The following is an 18221-nucleotide window of genomic DNA, read 5'->3' on the forward strand; positions in this document are numbered from 1 at the left end:
GCGAGGTGAGCCGGGTGAGCACCTCCGTGGCGCGACTCAGCACCGTCGAGTTGGAGGCGGGCGGGCCTGGACGGGACAACAGAGGGATTAGAGGACCGGAAGGCAGGGAGCGGAACAGAGTCGCAGGGAAGAGCTCGGAACAGACCGGGAGGGAGGGAAACAGAGGACTGGACACATCAGATACTACCAGAGATTGAGAGTGATGACACATCAACTGTACACGACTGATCCCAGATAAGTGATACAAACTGAGACGGCTAGAACACATTGAGTCCCCTGGGCCCAGGGCCCAATGTTATAAAATGCCGTACTATTCTATTTACGGCATTTGGTAGCATTGACAGCGATAGCAGTGCCAACAAACGGTAATCCGAGTCGACAAAATGATTCTTTGGACCGTCAACATACGATGCACTGAAATGCGTGAAAACCATCGTGCATTTAATAGCCGTTTTCTGCAGCTTAACTTCAGCCAGTGCTGCCATATCCATTCCACGGCGTTTATAAGATTGAGCCCTGGGGTACGTATTCACAATGCAATCGCGATCGACACAGTGTAGCACGCAGTAATCACGCAAAGCACACTTTACTGGCCGGCGAGGGACCTGACGTCGGCAGTTCTGTCTTAGAGATTGGACCGAAACCGACACTGGCAGTCGCCGCTACCGGCCAAGGCACTGTCGAGTACCACCTCACAGTTAAAGCTAAGGTTGGCAGGCCGGTGGCCCTCGCGTAACACGACAAATCTTAATGCAATATTTCTAGCGGGTACTACGTTCTTCTGAACAACTTGACCGCAAAACAACGGTATAAAGCGAGATCGATGACACGGGCCACGGATTGAGCGGTGGCAACGCGGCCGCTTGAGATCACAGTGACAAAATAATACGCAGTGTTCAGGTCCACAGCTGCAACGTCATGTGCTAAAGCTATGCTGGGGCACAGTGCAGCTAAGTGTAACAACAAACGAGTACATAATAACAAGTAACAAGTAAAAATATAATATCAAGCTATGGTTTTGAAAATGCAGCTAAATGGATGACTTATATATGACTAGGCGAACGATAAAGCACTGCATCTACCAAAACAGTGGTATTGCACAAGCATGGGTGGATGGCGGATACGTCTTCAGCAAGTATCGACTTAGCATAAGACGATCGACCAGAAAGCACGTAGTCACGGTCGTTACTAGTCGCACCTACAATGTCACCTAATGTCCTTTCAATCCCCATCGAACTACCCTCAGTCCTTGGCGCAGAACACCTTAATTTTCGGTATGGTGAGCGGTGTGTCGGGCGCCAGCGGCGGCGGCCGGGACTTGCGCCGTCCGTCAGCGTACAGTCGCTCGAACACGGTGTCCCCGGCGGCGGCCGGCCGCGGCCGGGGACCGCGGGTGCTGCGCGCCGAGCGCGGGGTGCGCACCCGCGGCCCGGAGGCGGCCGGCGCGCCCGGACAGCAGGCAGAGGTGAGCTGGCGCCGCAGCACCTCCAGCTCGCGGTGCTGCGAGGAGCGCCGCGGCGTCAGCAGGCGGGACACGCTCAGCTCGGCGCGGAACTCGTCCTCGCTCTGGCGCATCAGCAGGGCGCAGCGGGCCGGCGGCGGCGACCGCTGCCGCTCGGCCTGGCGCCGCTGCAGACACAGCTCGCAGTGGCTGCTGCTGCGGCCGTGCAGGCGCCGCTGCACCGCGTGCAGCCGGCACAGCTGCGAGTCGTGGACGGCCTGGGCACCGCGCGCCGCCCGCCGCCAGCGGCCGAAGCCGCGCGGTGACAGCTGCGAGAGGAGCGGCGCCGGTGGCACCGAGTCGCCGCTCAGCTCCAGCACGGCGCCGTACTTACGGGGCGCCGGCGGCGGCTCGGAGTCGGACGCGGCGGCAGGCGGAGGAGCGGGAGCCGCCGGGGTCGCACCCGGAGACGGCTTCACGCGGTGCCCGTGCACAGAGAGGTCGATGCCCAGGTAGCGAGGAGAGGACACCGGCGGCTGCTGCAGGATACACTCGAACTCGCCGACGTCCGCGTGAGAGTCCCTCCGACGGTCCACGATCACTGGCGGCAGCGGGACTCGTCAGACCACCATACAACGGGAGAGGAGGATATAAAGTCGTATGTAGCGTTATGTCCCCAAATATAACAGGAACTGAACACAAAACTGGCGAACATTTAAATAGGTAACAAAGACTGGCGTTACCATCCGAGTCTGACCTCTGATGACGTTACTAACTGACCTCTGATGACGTCCTCCAGGCACATGGCGCAGAGCCAGGCGGTGACGCTGGTGCTGGCTCCCATCGCCGGAGACGAGTTGACCTCGATCAGCCAGGGACTGCCGGGACATAGACTCAATCAGCACACGAGCATACACACATACACACCAATACACACAATAGATAATAGACCAGCGGCAGCCTAGGACACAGAGCTAGCCAGAGACCACGGTAGCAGCCAGAGCAGTCGGTAATTCGCAACCCAAAGTGGCGGCAATCCATGACTAAAGATATGGAGCGAGACTGCTCATGGACAGTGGACACCGTTTAGCCCATCATGAGCCGCTCCTGTCAGTTTCCCCTGCCTTCAGCACCCTCGTCCGTCAGCATTCAGACTAATCTGTCGGAATTCCCAGCACCACTCACTGGTAGTCCTCTGTGAGCAGAAAGTCGGCGCCGAACAGCTCGAAGCAGCCTTTGCGCGGCTCCAGCTCCGTCTGCGAGGCCAGGCACAGGGAGATGATGGCGCTCTTCATGGCTGGGTAGATGATCTGGTCCCAGGCGTGGCCCGCCTCACGGCTCCTGGCGGCACACACGCAGACCACAGTGGCTCAGCAGTAGTGAACAATGTAGGTGTGATACAGCTGAGCAGTCGATCCGAGTCGATACAACTGCCGATCTGCCATGAGTGTCCTGTAGGTACTCTCCCGCCAAAAATAATGCGCATTGCACATTTATTTCGAATAAGCATTGAAACATTTTCTCGGCATCGCGTAGATAGCAGTGAGACCGTCCGAGCGATGTGTGGTCCAGGAATTGATTACACCACTGTTACCCCATGGTGTAGGAAGGCGTATGTGCAGTGTGCACCCGGTAGTCGCCGCGGCACCCGCACCGGAGGACGGAGCCTCGGTGTCATAATCTCGTCTTACTTGAGGAACTGCTGAAAGGTGCTCGAGTCCCACATATTCTCGGTGGGCAGCGCGGCGTGCCGCTCTCCGTTCCTGTAGCGCGCCTGGATGGCGTTGTTACAGAGGTGGACGGCCTCCTTCAGGTCACCCAACGTAAACTGCTGCGAGCAGAACCGCAGGTAGCTCTGTCTGAAACACGGATCAGATAGGTTCGTTGAGTAAACGGTCATAGGCAGTGTCCCTATCTCTTGTGTGAGAAAAAATTAACCGCGGAACTAAACATGTTTTAAATCGGCTGTAAAATGTCTAATCCAATGGCAGCGCACATTTTCCTTCCACACCACCCATTCAACAAACAGTACGACAGACGGCGCAGCAAATCCCTTCTCCTCTCCCTTTCAGCCCCACCGCTCCAAGACTCGCCGCAGATCCGTCACTTGTCCACCTCCGCTACTCACTTGTACATCCAGACGGTGAGCGGGTTCCAGTCGGTGACCAGGAACCACTGGCGGATGTCAAACTTGGTGTTGTAGATGAGCATCGGCCGCTCGATGTACTTTTGCACCACGTACTTGCCCTCGCGCTGCGTGGCCGAGTCGACCAGCGCCAGGATATCCTCTAGCTGACGGAGCAGGATGATGCCGCGGCCGCGCGACGACGAGCCCGGCTTGACGATCCAGATGTTCAGCCAGCCGTCCAGCAGCGTCTGCGGCCGGTACTTGACCAGCTCCGTCAGCAGCTGCGTGATCCGGTTGTAGAACACCTGTCAGAAAGGACACAGGAGGACTGTAAGGCACATGTATGCACAGCAACGGATTAAAAAGGACGAAATACCCAAGCAGCAGTGCACAACGTACATGCTACTTGACACCAAGCCGTCTAACTAAAGACAGAAGTAACTTGAGTGTGAATAATGACATAATCGGCTCCAATAAAGGTCCAACTAGCCTTAGGGGATGGTTTAGGACTCTTGAGATTTGCTGGCGACTTACAGTGCAAAAAAAAAATTATCATTCCGAACGACAATCAGCCGTTACCTTGACGATGGTGCTGTTTTCGTCCCGATGTTTCTCGAGTTTCTTGGAGCGGTGGACGACCTTGTAGACGTTGGTGAGGAAGTTGTCCCACTGGTGCGGCCACAGGGCGCGGTTGAAGGCGCTCGGTTCGATGTCCTCGTGCTGGCGGGTGGCGATGTACGCCTGACACTGCTGCAGCGCCGTCGGTATCACCGAGTACGGCACCTGGGCGACGGCGAGGGTCGGGAGCGGCGTCAGTGAGCTGGGATGACTGAGAGGAATATCAGAGGTTGGGACTGACAAGAACGAACAGAATGCGTTATCAGCTGTGCAAAGTTCAACGAAAGGAACGGTAAACATACTATTGATGAAAAACAGCGTTGACCCTTTATAGATTAGTGCTACAGTGTTGCAAATATTTCCCATAAATGCAAGACAAACCCCAGCGTCCGATCCAGTCCAATCCACTCCAGCCTGCCCCCTAGATCAGTCTCCGTGCGTTACCGACCTCTCCGTCGGCGTCCTCGACTCCTGCGGCGCCGTGCAGCTCGTAGCGCTCCTTGAACCAGACCAACAGGCTGGCGCACGCCGTCAGACGGAAGTCCTCCACAAACTCCTGCTTCTCCTCGGCCATGCCGATCCGGAAGGCGCGTGGGATGAACGAGTCAGCCGACATGGACTCGCTGTACCAGTGTAGGCTCTGCGCCAGCGCGCACAGACCAACCTGCGGATCGGGGGACAAACGACACACTCTGGCGGCGCGGATAATTATGGACTGACATCGCGTGCCTACATGGAAACTCAATCCCAGGAATCGGCAACGTTAGCTCACACCATAATCGTTTTCAATTCAAGCGGCATGTGTCTTAGTCTCGTGCGAATATATGCTGCCGATTCTTAAGTGCCCTGATGCTACCCATGGAACAACAATAAACTGAAGACTACGTATACTTTGAACGAATACATCTAAACACAAGGACCCTAAGCGGGCGATTCACCGTTACCGTTACAGCTTTACTAGCATTGTTGAAAAAGCAGTCGTGCCCATTTCTAATACCATTAGCCATGAGCAATAGATAATCCATACCAGCTCTGGCCGTTCTCCTTAACCCGGCCGGGCCCGGGGGCTAATCCCAACCACCGCAGCCCGGGGGGCGTTTTTCGCCCCCCCCCCCCCTGTCTAACTCCGTAAATAAGGGAGCTACGGAAACAAAAGCGATACCAAACGAAAGGTCCTTACGAGACAATTCTAAAGCACCTAAAATTTTTGACCTCAGGTCAATTTTCAAGGTCAGAGGTCAAGGTCAAAGGCAAAAACCGGCACATGTGTAGTGATCTCAAACTAAGCCTTCTAGAGGACGGCAGGCTGCATCAAACCGGCAAAATTGGGTGTCAAACGAAAGAAGAGAATCTGAGGATTCCGAAAATGTGCTTAAAATTAAAGGTCAAGGTCAAGGGCACGCTCAAAGTTGACCTCAAACTTGGCACTTTTTCGCACATCTTGCGTGCTAGCTTCCAAGATGTTTTGAAATGTTTTGAGGCTTATCAGTTCCCTATTTGTGGTTCATCTTACGATGCAAGGCTGCTCAAAGGTCAAGTTCACAGAAGAGTATCCCTGCTAGAGGCTATTTCACTGATTCAAGTTAGTAATAATAAATAAGACAATTTTGCCGTCCAGAAGCTCTACCTAAATGAAGGCTTAGAGGAAAATAGATGTCAGATTCGTGATCAGCGGGCACAAATCCATCATAAATGACCTCTCACGTGTCAAGGTCAACCAGAGGTCATTCGAGGTCACATGAGGTCAACATAAAACTTGACCTTTCCCGAACAAAATATATATCATTCGACGCGGCTTGACAAGGCGAATGCGATGGTACCATTGCCGTAGCTCTAGGACCTTTTTTGTCGAAGTTATTTGCGAAAAACTAAAACCACATTTCGGGGTCGTTGACCTGACCTCTGACCTCAGGTCACCAAAACTATTTTTCTATTTTTCTCTAGGTCAAACGCTACACAACCGTGCTCGTAATTTGTCTTTATCTCTAAAACTCTATTTTAAGCAGCTATTTGAAGTTTGCGTCTGTGACACCGAAGTTTGCCGTGCAGGGGTCTAGAAAAATGGACCTTGTGACGTCATCAATGGGGCTAGGTCCAAATTTTTTACTTCAGAAGATGTCAAATTGATGGGAGAAGAGGTACTGAAAGTTTCGCTTTCCTGTCCCTAAGCGTTCGGGAGCTATCGCAAATATTCGCCAGGGGGGGGGGGCGAAAAACGCCCCCCCGGGCCCGCGAGGGTTAATCAGCAGTACCGCAGCACGTGGGTGCCACTACCAGGGTACCTTGGTGTTGAAGGGCGCTCGCGGGAAGTGGTTGACCAGCTGGTCGCGCTCCAGGTTCACGTAGTCGATCACCTCGCGCTTGGCCGACCAGATCAAGTTCGGCTGGTGATCCTTGAGCAGCCGCGTCAGGATCATCGAGTTCTTGCTGCCCTTGAGGCTGAGCACGTCGGCTAGACCGATGCTGGTCACGGTGCTGTCCGTGTCGATCGGCCAGCGGGACACGTCGATATCTACCGAGCGCAGACCGGAGTCGGACCGAGTGGGGGTGAAGGTGAAACGGTTAGGAGAGCGACATAAAAACAGGTACGCTATAAGTGCGTGATAGACCGTGCGTGATAGACCATCAGCATCCGAAATAACTGTCGGTCCCAAGGCGAAAGATGTGAAGAATACGTACGATCTGGTGCCGGCCATGCGATAAGAGACTGACAGCTTTGAAAGGCTCCTTCATAAGTGCTGCTGCACAGCTGTGCACATTCGGAAGCGCATACGCCCAACGCAACTGTAAATTATCCGTAAGTTAAGTACAACCACGAAGTCAAAACTTCAAGTATTTTTCCTTTCGAGTTTACATTTAATGCCAGAATGACTAAAATAGATTAAACATTAAGCCCAGTCTGACTGATACACAAACAAATAAAAGGTAGCAGACGTTTGCCACCACTGGAACAGATGATTTAACTCACCGTCTTCCGATTCATTTCTGTTGATGAGATACTTTTTCTCCACCCAGCCACGGCGTTTGAGCGCCAAACGGATGCTGGGATATCCGCCGTGGATCATAAACACCTTCTTTTCCTGTAGACGACATCATATAGTCAAACCGTGAATGCATGCAAGGATTACTGGCACAGGTATGATTTGAGACGAAAATGTAGATAAATACTTTGTTTAAGAGGTACCTATATGAGAACTGAAAATGGCAAAGTTTCGCAACCGCTGTTTTCAATCAACTATTCGTATGACGGTGAATCCTTTGGAAAACTCACCCTCATGGCTGTTTCCGCCGCATATTTCAGCTTTTGGACCCGATCGAAGTCCATGAGCGTCTTTCGGACGATGGGCGGTATGGTTCCAGACTTGCTTTTCAAACTGCCTCCGTCAACCGCCTTCTCCAGGGCCGTTTGTTTGGGCGGCTGTTCGGGAACTGACTCGCGGCGCGGGCGCGCCTGGAACTGGCGCGCCGCGCTGCCGGCCGGCGGTCCGGCCGCCGGCCGCGGCGTCTGGCGGACCGGTGAGCCGGCGGTGAGCGAGGTCTGGGTGCCCGTGTCCGGCGTCAGCGCCGTCGACGTGGAGGTGGCCGCCGTGGAGTCGGCCGACGAGCTGAGAGCCGACTGACTGGTGGCGGCCGGCGCCAGCTGCCGGCCCCGCCGACCGGCCGCCGGCGCCGCTCCGATCCGCCTGCCGCCGCCGTCCCCCCTCCGCGCCGTGGTGTCACCCCTAGAGGCAGTCTGCTCCGCCGACTGATCACCAAGATCCACCCGGTAGCTGTTCGCGTCGGTTCCACGTTCTCTGACGTCATCCTTGTTGGTTGCGGCATTGGTGCGTGCTTCAGGCTTGTCTGCCTTTCGCCCGACCTCGTCACTCGGCGGGGTGGCGTCCGGCCGGTGGTCCCGTCTCGGGTCGCAGTGATCCGTCAGCACCGGCCGATCGGTCGGCTCCGAAACGTCACTATAGCGCGAGCGGCGCCGCTCGGCCGAGTGTGGAGTTGCACTGTTCTGGCGTCCGGAGCCGCCTGGCGCCGCACCCGGCAGCCACCGAGTGACACCAGTGGATGAGTGACACCGAGCTGAGCAGTGTTGATTTGCACCCACATCATACCCCAGGCTCTGGCTGCAGGGCTCATGTAGATCACTGGTTGCTTTTGGTAAATTGTTGGAATAGGAGGCTTGGGTAGCTAGTAGAGAGGGTCGCTGCTTCAGCCTTTCCAGCATGGACTGCAGCTGGGCAGCACCAGAAGTATCCTGTGCCGACTGAGGGACATTTGCCGCAGAGGTGCTGGGCCTCCATCTGGCATTGCTCATTTATTGCCGTAATGAAATGAGAAGCATTTGACTTAAGCATGAATGCTTATCTCAGCCACCTGAAAGACATTGTACAAATGAAAAATCTTGCAGTGAAAATCTAATTTGAATAGAGCTGGTTGCTATTAAATTAACATGAACAGACAATAATTTAACAACAATGTCTAACTACTAAATGCATCAGCCAATAATAACCCACAATCTCAAACTAACCAATTGTAGCTGATCCAATAGTTAAAGGTCTGATATAAAAACTAAAAAGTTCTTAAATCATGTCAAAAGCATTTTGATTTATAGAATATATAGATCACAAATGTTTCAACATCACCCAATGATTTATGTTGAGCTGTTTCAACAGGCTTTTCAAGTTTAGGCAAAAGTAAGTAGCTATTTAATATGTTAGCAATTTGACAACGGAGTTCCAAGGAAGCTGCACACCACGTTACGCATATATACGGCCCAAAACAATTACTTTTTCATGATCACCACCCAAGCCAACAAAAGAAGTCAAAGTAGAGCCCGTCAAAGTGGCACACAATCGAACCTCGTCAGCTGACGACATTATTTGAGGAGACATATCTAAGAAGAAAGAAATAAACATCGGATCGAGATCAGCCTGTAACGTTGATTGCATAACAAGTTGAGCGATATACTTTCTTATCATTTAGATAAATTTTAAGGACAATTAGCCATAGAATACGATTTTATTAGCACTTATCAAAAATATATAAGAAAAACAGCTCTGATTCAATGGTAAATTGAGTAAAATATATTATTTTACGTCATCAAATACAACGAAGGACTGCATCCTTCTACACCTTCATTCATAATAGGGTTGGGACCTATCTGCATGCTCTGTATGTTTTGGTAAAATAAAAAAGTTCAGAATTTTTAATGATTTAATTTAAAATCACTTTGTTAAAAAAATGCCTAGTTAGTTCAGAAATTAATTATTTGTGGCTGAAAACAACTTGCTTCTGATTGGTCGGGCTAATCATGACGTCACATGTAGGTATATAACTGTCTGTATATTTGGCGCAGTTGAGACATACATTGTCTATGTATTTTCCTATGGTAAATCGGAGTGATTGGTCGTGTTTTCAGTGTCTCTTTATTTTGCGCTGGTATTGCGTGGCTAAGAAGTTTTATAAAGAATGGCATATACTAAAATGTTCCTTTAATAATGGAGCTTCAATATATGTGAGTTTTATTGGCAAGCGAAAACTGATTTCGCTGTTATTTTATCTGGAAATTACTCATTTTTTTAGGTCAATATTCAAAATATTTTACGGGAACAAGTTGGCACTTTTCTTGATTTTTGCACTCAAATCGCGTGCGATTCAACTGTATTGGAACTTGCAAAACAGCTTGGTAATTAATTAACTGTGTTGTTATGGCACTGTTTGCAAAGCATGGATAATGAAACTCTGCCAAAGACTTAGCTACATAGCAATGCCTCAAGTAATACGCAGGAGGGACAGAATTCAGAGTCCGATCGAGAAGAATCGGTGCAAATGCTACGAAGACCAGGCAGCTCTGATACAATAGCTAGTCGTCTCACTACTCTCACTCCATTAGACCAGCTGATTCCTGACAGCACCGACTCGGATGCAAAGATGGAGCTCATCTTCCAAGCCAGAAACCAGTTCTTTGATGGAAGATGTGATGCTGCCTCTGTCTCTGCTTTGTTGGCCAGTTTGGACGGGGCGGAGCACCGCTCCTTGCGTGAGCGGTTATTCGCCTGTCATCCAGAAATAGTTCCTCCGTTTGCTGGCCGTTCCCTGATTAGGTGCAATACGGGGAGCTGTAATCAGGGTGAGGGAAGTAACTTTCCATATGAAAGGGGTGCAGGTGCACCCCCGTCCCCATCCACTAGAAGTGCACCCCCATAGGCCAGGGGCGGATCCAGAAAATCTCCAAGGGAGGGGCCATTAGAAACCAGGAGGCCCCCCCCCCCCCATAATCCCACCTGTTGGAGGCCCCATCTTCCCACTTGTTGGCCCCCCCAAAAAAATGCGTCTATTGAGCTTATCTAGCTGTTCAGGCAACATCTCAACATCTGTGCAGGCTTGGAGGCCCTCTGTGCAGGTTAGGAGGCCCTGTAAAAGTGGTCATCTCTGTGAGTATAAGAGACCTCCAAGTTATGAAAAGCTTTACCAATCTTCTAACAAAGAAGTCTTCTCAGCTAGTCTTCTAAGAAATAACTAAGTGGGTAGGTTAAAAAAAACTCATCGGATTTCGGCCACTTTATTTTCAGGAGGCCCCCTTTTCAGCTTTTTAACTTTTTAACTTTTTATTTTATTTTTGAAAAAAATCGGCCAAGGGGGGGGGGGCCATGGCCCCCATGGCCCCCCCCCTTGTATCCGCGCCTGCCATAGGCTAAGCGGCGCCCCACACGCCGCCCCACACGATTAGCTCTAGAGCAGATGGCGAGGGTGATTTCCCGGCTACATTCCATCTCGGCGTCGTCATGCTTGTGGGCTTGGAAAGCGTCTAGTCGTATGTAGGGTAGTGTAGGGGTAGGGTTGAGTTCAATAAGGTCCTTACATTTGAAAGGTTTGAACAACCCGCAATCAGCACAACATACCACAAGTTAAATAAAAACTACCAAACTCCGCCCAACTAATATTAATAAACATTACAGCCAAACTAATGGCCTAAACAAAAATATATCTCAAATCCTTACAGTTATCGCGGGTGATGGCGCCATGAGTTGCTTTTATCCAAAACAGATGCAAATAAACATGTTTGTATGTCCTATGTATGTTTGTTTTAAAAACGTTGCAGCGGCGCTGGGAACTGCAGTCTTAGATCTGGGTATGTTTGGCATCTGCAACTCTTCATATACACATTAATCCTATTTCGGACGGGGAGGCCTTTCAGGATTTTCTTGTACAATTGCCAAACGCCGCGAGACATTCAGCTCATATTTGGTGACTTTTCCTAAATGCTCATTGCGCACATCTCAGCAAAAAAAAAAAAATGCCGGGTCACGTCAGGTCAGGTAACCAGAGCGGGTTTGTTGACCCCACCTCAGAAAAGTTTGCAAACACGTCAGAGCTTGAGTTTTTCACGAAGTTATTTCCTCTCATCAAGTCTTCAAAACAGTACCTGCAGTATGTGTCGTTCGTATATCTCATAATTTTTTATCTGTGACCTGAGGTTAGGTCAGAGTCGTGACCTTTACATTGCAAGCCTATGGAAAAGTATTGAAATGCGACCTGCAACTCGAGTAAATGAGTCAAAACCACCCAATTCTTTAATAATTATGACAAATTATCTTATCTGTAATGATCCAGGTGCCATTTACTGACAGGGACACCGGAGAGGGTTATCTGAGCCGAGATCATGTGAGGTGATAGCTACCATACATCAATGCTCACAATGCTTACAATATTGACAATGCTTTTGCCTACAACACTTACAATGCTTACGATGAGACCAGCAAGCACTCTGCCGTTACAGTTCTAACTTCTGTTTCGAAAACCAATGTTACACACATTCACTGCCAGCATAACATGTATTGTTTGACAGTAACAAAATACAATTGACATCTGAACCCCAAACGGACCGCCATCCACTCAAATTTTATAACCCTGACCGGTCAGGGGGCGAATGGAGGTCATCTCCTGGGCATTACACTCAGCCCTTACACAAAATATCTCACCTCACAGTGATCATTACAACAATAGCACCGACTTGATAGTGGATTTCAAAGTACTTGCATCAGCTCTTCCTGCTATTGCGGACGATCATCTCCTCAGGGTAATGTTGTTCGGGACATGAACGAAGATCGTTTTCGGAGTTTCATAAGTGCTGCTGCAACAGCCTGGCACAAAACAGGACTTGTACGCTCTTCTCTGCACTTTGCCCTTCAGTATATCACAAAAGAATTGTTTAGAATCCATCTTACGCTTCTTTCACAGTCTCCCTTGCCACCGTAGGGCGTAGATAGATTGCTGTTGCTGGTAAGTTAAGGCACGGTAGATAGAAATTACCTCGGTTCTCAACGCCTTAAGTTATTTTCATAAAAAAGAACAAATAAATGATCAATAAGATGACAGGAATGTAAACATTTTAATCGTAAAGTAGTCCAAATATTGGAATGAGCTTTTGCTTTTCACCATCCTCCGATTCATCATCTTTATCATTTGAAAATTCGAGGTACATAAAATGTTTATCACGCGCTCAATGTTAAGTGGGAATATAGTACACGGCAGACACATCAATTTTTGACAGTGAACATTTCATCCGTAAATGTTTTAGCATAATTTAAAGTTAAAAACAGCGCGAATGGCAGAGTGAAACAAACAACATCTTTCACCCATTGATATAACATGTAATCTGTGGTGCGCCAGATGCGCCATTATTTGTCAACCGCAGAAGGTGACATGTGACGTAACAGCATCAAGAGCATCTTTTTTCAAGAACTTTTCAAAACAAGTTTCCTATCTTTCTTCCCCCATTTCTCTCAGGATATTGATTTTATGAGGCAATGGCATGCACCATAAATTCTGTGAAAATAGTTTGATCATTTTAATGCATTCTTAAAAAATCGAGTTCCCAACCCCATTACATGAAATTGTTGCCATGGCAACAGAAGTGCGTGAGAAGGGTGAGTAATGTTTATTATGCTGATTTACGGTCTAATATCCGTCTTATCTCTTTGGATATTCTTTAGTAGATGTAGTATGATGAAAGGGAACGTTTTATAGTGTTTTTATTTCCATAGAACAATGTCATTTTGCGTGACGACCAGAAAAGTCAATTACAGTACGTCGCACCTGCGCCATTTTTCATTCAACAAAGTTTGCTACTACATCATGTAAACATTTATTTGTTTGTTCAGATGACTTATCTACTTCAGTATATTTCTGAAAGATGGACCTGTTAACAACACATTATAAGGTTTCAAAGCATCAATCTATTAACTAACCTTCTTAATGAGATGTGATGTTAAAATCGTTTTCAGTCTGATTGTGTATTGAAAGCTGTTTCGGGAGGCATAGGGTCTGTTCCCGTCGCTCCTCCCAAAAAATCTCGGATGAGGTTGGATGAGCTTGGAGGAGAGCCGTTTCAGAGGAGCCACGGGAACAGTTTCGCGAGGAAATCAGCTGTTTGCGGGCTGTAACGGTCGGCGATTTATGGCGCGCAAACATAAATGAAGAGATAATAATCGCTTTCTAATAAAAATAACCTTAGATTAATATCAAACATTACTATTTAAAGATATCCAATCGTCATCAATCACTAAAATCATTTCCACTTCCCTCAAATCTCATTTATAAACAATTCACATTTGTATTACGTGCGCCAAATATGTCTACGCAAGAGCCTCCTCCAAAAATCCAACTTTCGTTTGGGATGAGGGAGGAGGCAAATAGTGGTGGTGAGATGTGAAATCAAGATGAGCTTGGAGGAGCTTGGAGGAGCGACGGGAACGATTTTTTGAAACGAGAGGAGGTTAGAGGAGCTTGGAGGAGGTTAGAGGAGCGACGGGAACAAACCCATAGTAAGGTGTAAAGTGCTTCAAAACTCAGATTCTGTTCTTAAACAATAGGCAGTTAAAGCATCCAAGATCACAGGTTTTTAAAATATAGACCCAAACTTGCTGGTACCTACCAAGTCAAATGACCAACTTATCTACATGATGTAGATGAAACGGTAAATGTCAAGTTAAAGTCCTAAGAAGATTTCATTGATAAATTTTCATATCATTACATTATTTGACATCCTGAATCCAAAATTGATACTCATGTCTCGCAAATAAAAGAAAAAACATAATCAAACCTGACCTAACCTTACCTACTTACCTATAACCTACCAACCTACAACCTACAAACCTACCCTAACCTGACCTAACCTACAAACCTACCTACCTACAACCTAACCTAACCTAACCTAAAACCTAAAATTTTTGCTGTTTCATATTCGTATCAACAGCGTCACAATTGTAGTTAGGACCTAAACTTGACTATACCGGTGAAACATTATTTGCTAGTCATCCAGATACTGATAACCAGGGATGCGGAGCCGGAGCCGGAGTCGGAGCCGGAGCCGCCGGAGCCGGCATATTTTGCCCGGAGCCGGAGCCGGAGCCGGAGCCGTGAAACAATATAGCCCGGAGCCGGAGCCGGAGCCGGAGCCGCCAAAAAAGGGGGCGACTCCGGCTCCTTTTTATTTTTTGAAGAGGAAAAAAAATAATTGACCTAGTTCGGTTTGACAGTACAAGGCAGTAAAACATATGGTACTTACGTCATGGGCCATCAAGTGAATGAAAAAATCCGAATATCCCCAGTATCCCACAGTACGCAAACAACTTCCTGTTTGCTCTTCCCCCCCCCCCCCCCCACGTCTACTGCATCCCCAGAACATGAGGACCAGTCATCAGGTGACGGCCATTGTTTTCAAACCAGTGCAGTGGACTGCGACTCCCGGCACCGTCTCATCCCACACACCCCCCACCCCTCACCCCCCAATGCAGCCGAGACGGGTGTCAGCTTACGATGGTTCACTGAACTCCGATTCGCGGCGACTGCGTTTCCAATGCCATCGCTTCCTAGCCCTTTGTTCTGCCAGTTCTCTCCGAGGTGCGTTTGCGCGGGGACGCGGTGAGCCGGTCATGGCAAAGAGTAACGCGTATAACCAATCCAATTTTTCTTCCACCCGTATTTAATTGATTGCGTAGGGGATGTACTGAGTCGGAGCCGGAGCCGCCGGAGCCGGAGCCGCCGGAGCCGGACCATTTTACTCGGAGCCGGAGCCGGAGCTGGAGCCGCCATAACATTTCACCCGGAGCCGGAGCCGGAGCCGGAGCCGATTTTTTTCTCCGGAGCCGGAGCCGGAGCCGGAGCCGTCTGAAATTTCCACGGCTCCGCATCCCTGCTGATAACCTAATTCATTTGATTAATTCAGGTTCCATATCAACTTTATATGATTTTTATTCCTTTTTAAGCTTGTGTTTGTCATCTAAACTTAGTTGTGCCTTGACCAATGTGATTTTAAATAGCCAGATATTTATATGTATGTTCTATATTTACTGGGGCAGGATGAACATTCCATTGCACTCATGTCATGAAGCATTTGGGGCATCACATTATACTATCAGAGGATAAAAGGGTTTTTAAACATACATTGCCTTTCACATTTTCTCTTAGAAGGTAGCAGGGGTTGATATGCAGTTGCACGCCACATACAATTGCTTATATAGGACAAATCAAGGACCCATGTTATAAGCTCAGAAGTCAGTTGCCATTGAGATACCTAAGCCTTATGTGCTTCTTTTTCCTTGTGGCATCTTCATTTTTGAGACACTGTCATAAATCTGTGAATACCATTACCAATAAACATGCCCAATATAAAAAAAGGTTTGTGCCATGTGGGAGTGTCCTCCAAGGATTGCACTTCTGCTTCCTCAGATGCCTCAGTTGATTGGACCATGTTCCCTCAGTGTCTATTGATGCCAATCTGGCCCCCTGCTAGTCCTGCTGGCCAGCGAAGAGATGCCTCCGTTTGATAAGATCGCCGACCAGACGGGCCACTTGCAGCTGGCTGAGGATGGCACCATAATAACGGTATGTTCCCCAGGAGAGCCCCAGGTCCGAACACTGCAGAGGCCCGACTTGGCTGACCATTGATAACAGGAGGCTTGTTGGACGAGCAATCACACTAATAATTGATTTATCGCTGCTTAATCTACCTCGTTTTTCACAACTCGGTGAAATATAGTTTGCTTTATTTTGGATAGTCTGGCGGTGCGCTGGAGAACGACGAGGCGACTGCGGCTCGGCTGATGCAGCTCATCACTGCCTCGGCGGCGGACACCCAGCTGACGGCAGGCGGACGGCTCCGTAAACTCAGCCGTGAGTCCATGGAACACGCCAGGGCTCCCAGCTGGAGGGGCGGGCGTTCGCCCGCCTGAGGGAATTAAAGTGTCTTGTGTGGAGAGAGCGGCAGGCGTTCCAGGCCCCGCCCTTTAACTGTATTTGCCCGTGCACGTACCAATATCGGCCTTTGGGTGAATGCTTGTCTGTGAACAACAGGTTGTGTGATGCTTGAGTCACATAGCTCGTATAGTAATTGGAAGGTCCGACTATACGATTTTAACCCTTCTGACTGTACAGCTGATCATCGCACAATCATGCTCTTTGCAGTTGTGTACGAGGACTTCGCCTACGTTATTTGCTTCTCAAACAAGATCTACCATATCGTGAAACGTAGCTTGGAAAAGGGATCGCCTACTCAAACTCAGCCTCTGGTAAGAACGCGTTTTCTTTTCAGGTATTTGTTCGTAATTTTCTGAAAAGTAATTAGATGTCGTTAAGTGCTTCACACTCATTTCTCTGATGTGTTTCATGGACGATTGAATTTCTTTCAGAAGCAGTAACTTCTGCCTATTCTTGCAGCATTGGTAACCCGGTGTGCTGTTTCACTCGTTTTGAGCCTTGTCCGGATGTGACCCTATGTTCCCAGTGATCCGATGGCGCCATGTCTCCGCGGCGGGAGTCGGTGCCACGTGAGCGGCACTCGTGCACCACGTGCGCCGTCTCCTACACGCACCGCACCAACCTGGAGAGACACGTGCGCGAGCGCCACTCGGGCCAGCAGCACGTGTGTGACCGGTGCGGCGCCACGTTCACGCGCCGCTACCGGCTGGAGGCGCACGTGCGCACCCACGACGGTGGCGAGGAGCCGTTCCGGTGCTCGCTGTGCCCGGCGACGGCGGCCAGCCGGGCGGGTCTGGCGCGCCACGTACGCTGCCACGCGGCGGCCGGCGGCGGTACCGCCTGTCCCGACTGCGGCCAGGTGTTCTCGCACTACTGGCGCATGAAGCTGCACCGGCGCCACCACCGAGCGCCGCGCTTCGGCTGCCAGCTGTGCGGCCGGCTGTTCCGCCACAACCGCGGCCTGACCGACCACCTGGCGGCCGAGCACGGATCCCCGCCGGCGCCGGCCGAGCCGCTGCCGATTGAGCCCGAGCTGGGCCTGCCGGCCGACCTCGGACTGCTGCTCGGCACCGACTCGGAGCCGGAGCCGACGCTGGGGCCGGCGCTGGGACCGGCGCCTGACTCGGAGCCCGAGCCGGACTCGCACCCCGGTCTGGGCGCCGAGCCGCTGCTGCCCGAGCTGCAGATCGAGCTGGACTCCTCGGAGCTCGGCGGAGAGCTGGGTGCCGAGCTGGCCCAGCTGCTCGGCGACGGCGTCCGCATGGAGGTGCAGCAGAGCACCGACACCGCCGCCGACGAGGCCGTCATGGTCATCACGCTGGTGGATGAGTGATCGGACAGGCCGGTGGTGGGGGAGTCGGGCCCTGAAAGGCAGGCCAGCCGGCGCGGCGGTGAGATGCCAGACGCCTTGTGCCAGTGACGACGTCCAGTCCTCTTCTCTGCCGTGGTTATTACGAATCACAGCTGCTGGAGATTGTCGACTGCTGGGGGGTGTCAATATGCTATACGGCGCTTCATGACGACAGAGCTTTGTGGGGTGACTGGCCTGCAGTTGATCGTGCCAATGACGCAACGGGACGTTGCTAGGCGTCTGTTGCGCTCGGCGCGATGTTATACGGATGTATATTGTTTAATACTGATCTGTATCGGTTGAGATGAAATGTGGGTAGCGATAGACATTGTTCCAGGGTCGCATTGTTTGTACACGGGCGGGCTTCTAGCGCCAGTTATATATGGATGGACTCTGAAGCAATACATATTTCCCGTCACGTCCCGGCTTGT

General features: G+C 50.3%; 2 protein-coding genes across 6 annotated transcripts; one reads left to right on the forward strand and one right to left on the reverse strand.

The window, feature by feature from the left end:
• Window positions 1-1242: 1242 nt before the first annotated feature.
• Window positions 1243-9007, reverse strand: LOC122378011 (protein monoglycylase TTLL8-like). The gene is made up of 11 exons (XM_043358719.1): window positions 8966-9007; window positions 7459-8552; window positions 7156-7267; window positions 6470-6699; window positions 4636-4851; window positions 4149-4352; window positions 3570-3874; window positions 3133-3300; window positions 2627-2782; window positions 2222-2319; window positions 1243-2042 (listed from the first exon to the last, which is right to left on the reverse strand). Exons 2-11 carry the CDS (start codon window positions 8491-8493, stop codon window positions 1243-1245), a joined length of 3324 nt encoding a protein of 1107 aa, XP_043214654.1. The 5' UTR covers window positions 8494-8552; window positions 8966-9007.
• A 547-nt stretch (window positions 9008-9554) lies between these two features.
• LOC122377967 (gastrula zinc finger protein XlCGF67.1-like) lies at window positions 9555-18210 on the forward strand. 5 transcript variants are annotated; one of them, XM_043358619.1, is made up of 5 exons: window positions 9555-9693; window positions 15944-16067; window positions 16241-16355; window positions 16647-16750; window positions 16966-18210. In XM_043358619.1, exon 5 carries the CDS (start codon window positions 16981-16983, stop codon window positions 17770-17772), a length of 792 nt encoding a protein of 263 aa, XP_043214554.1. In that variant the 5' UTR covers window positions 9555-9693; window positions 15944-16067; window positions 16241-16355; window positions 16647-16750; window positions 16966-16980; the 3' UTR covers window positions 17773-18210. The 5 variants fall into 5 exon arrangements, with proteins under 5 accessions (XP_043214554.1, XP_043214552.1, XP_043214555.1 ...); XM_043358617.1 differs by lacking the exon at window positions 9555-9693 and adding an exon at window positions 13065-13108; XM_043358620.1 differs by lacking the exon at window positions 9555-9693 and adding an exon at window positions 13118-13266.
• Window positions 18211-18221: the final 11 nt, after the last annotated feature.

Source organism: Amphibalanus amphitrite, unplaced genomic scaffold (genome assembly GCF_019059575.1).
Source record: "Amphibalanus amphitrite isolate SeventyFive unplaced genomic scaffold, NRLGWU_Aamphi_draft 000053F_arrow, whole genome shotgun sequence".
NCBI lineage: Eukaryota > Metazoa > Arthropoda > Thecostraca > Balanomorpha > Balanidae > Amphibalanus > Amphibalanus amphitrite.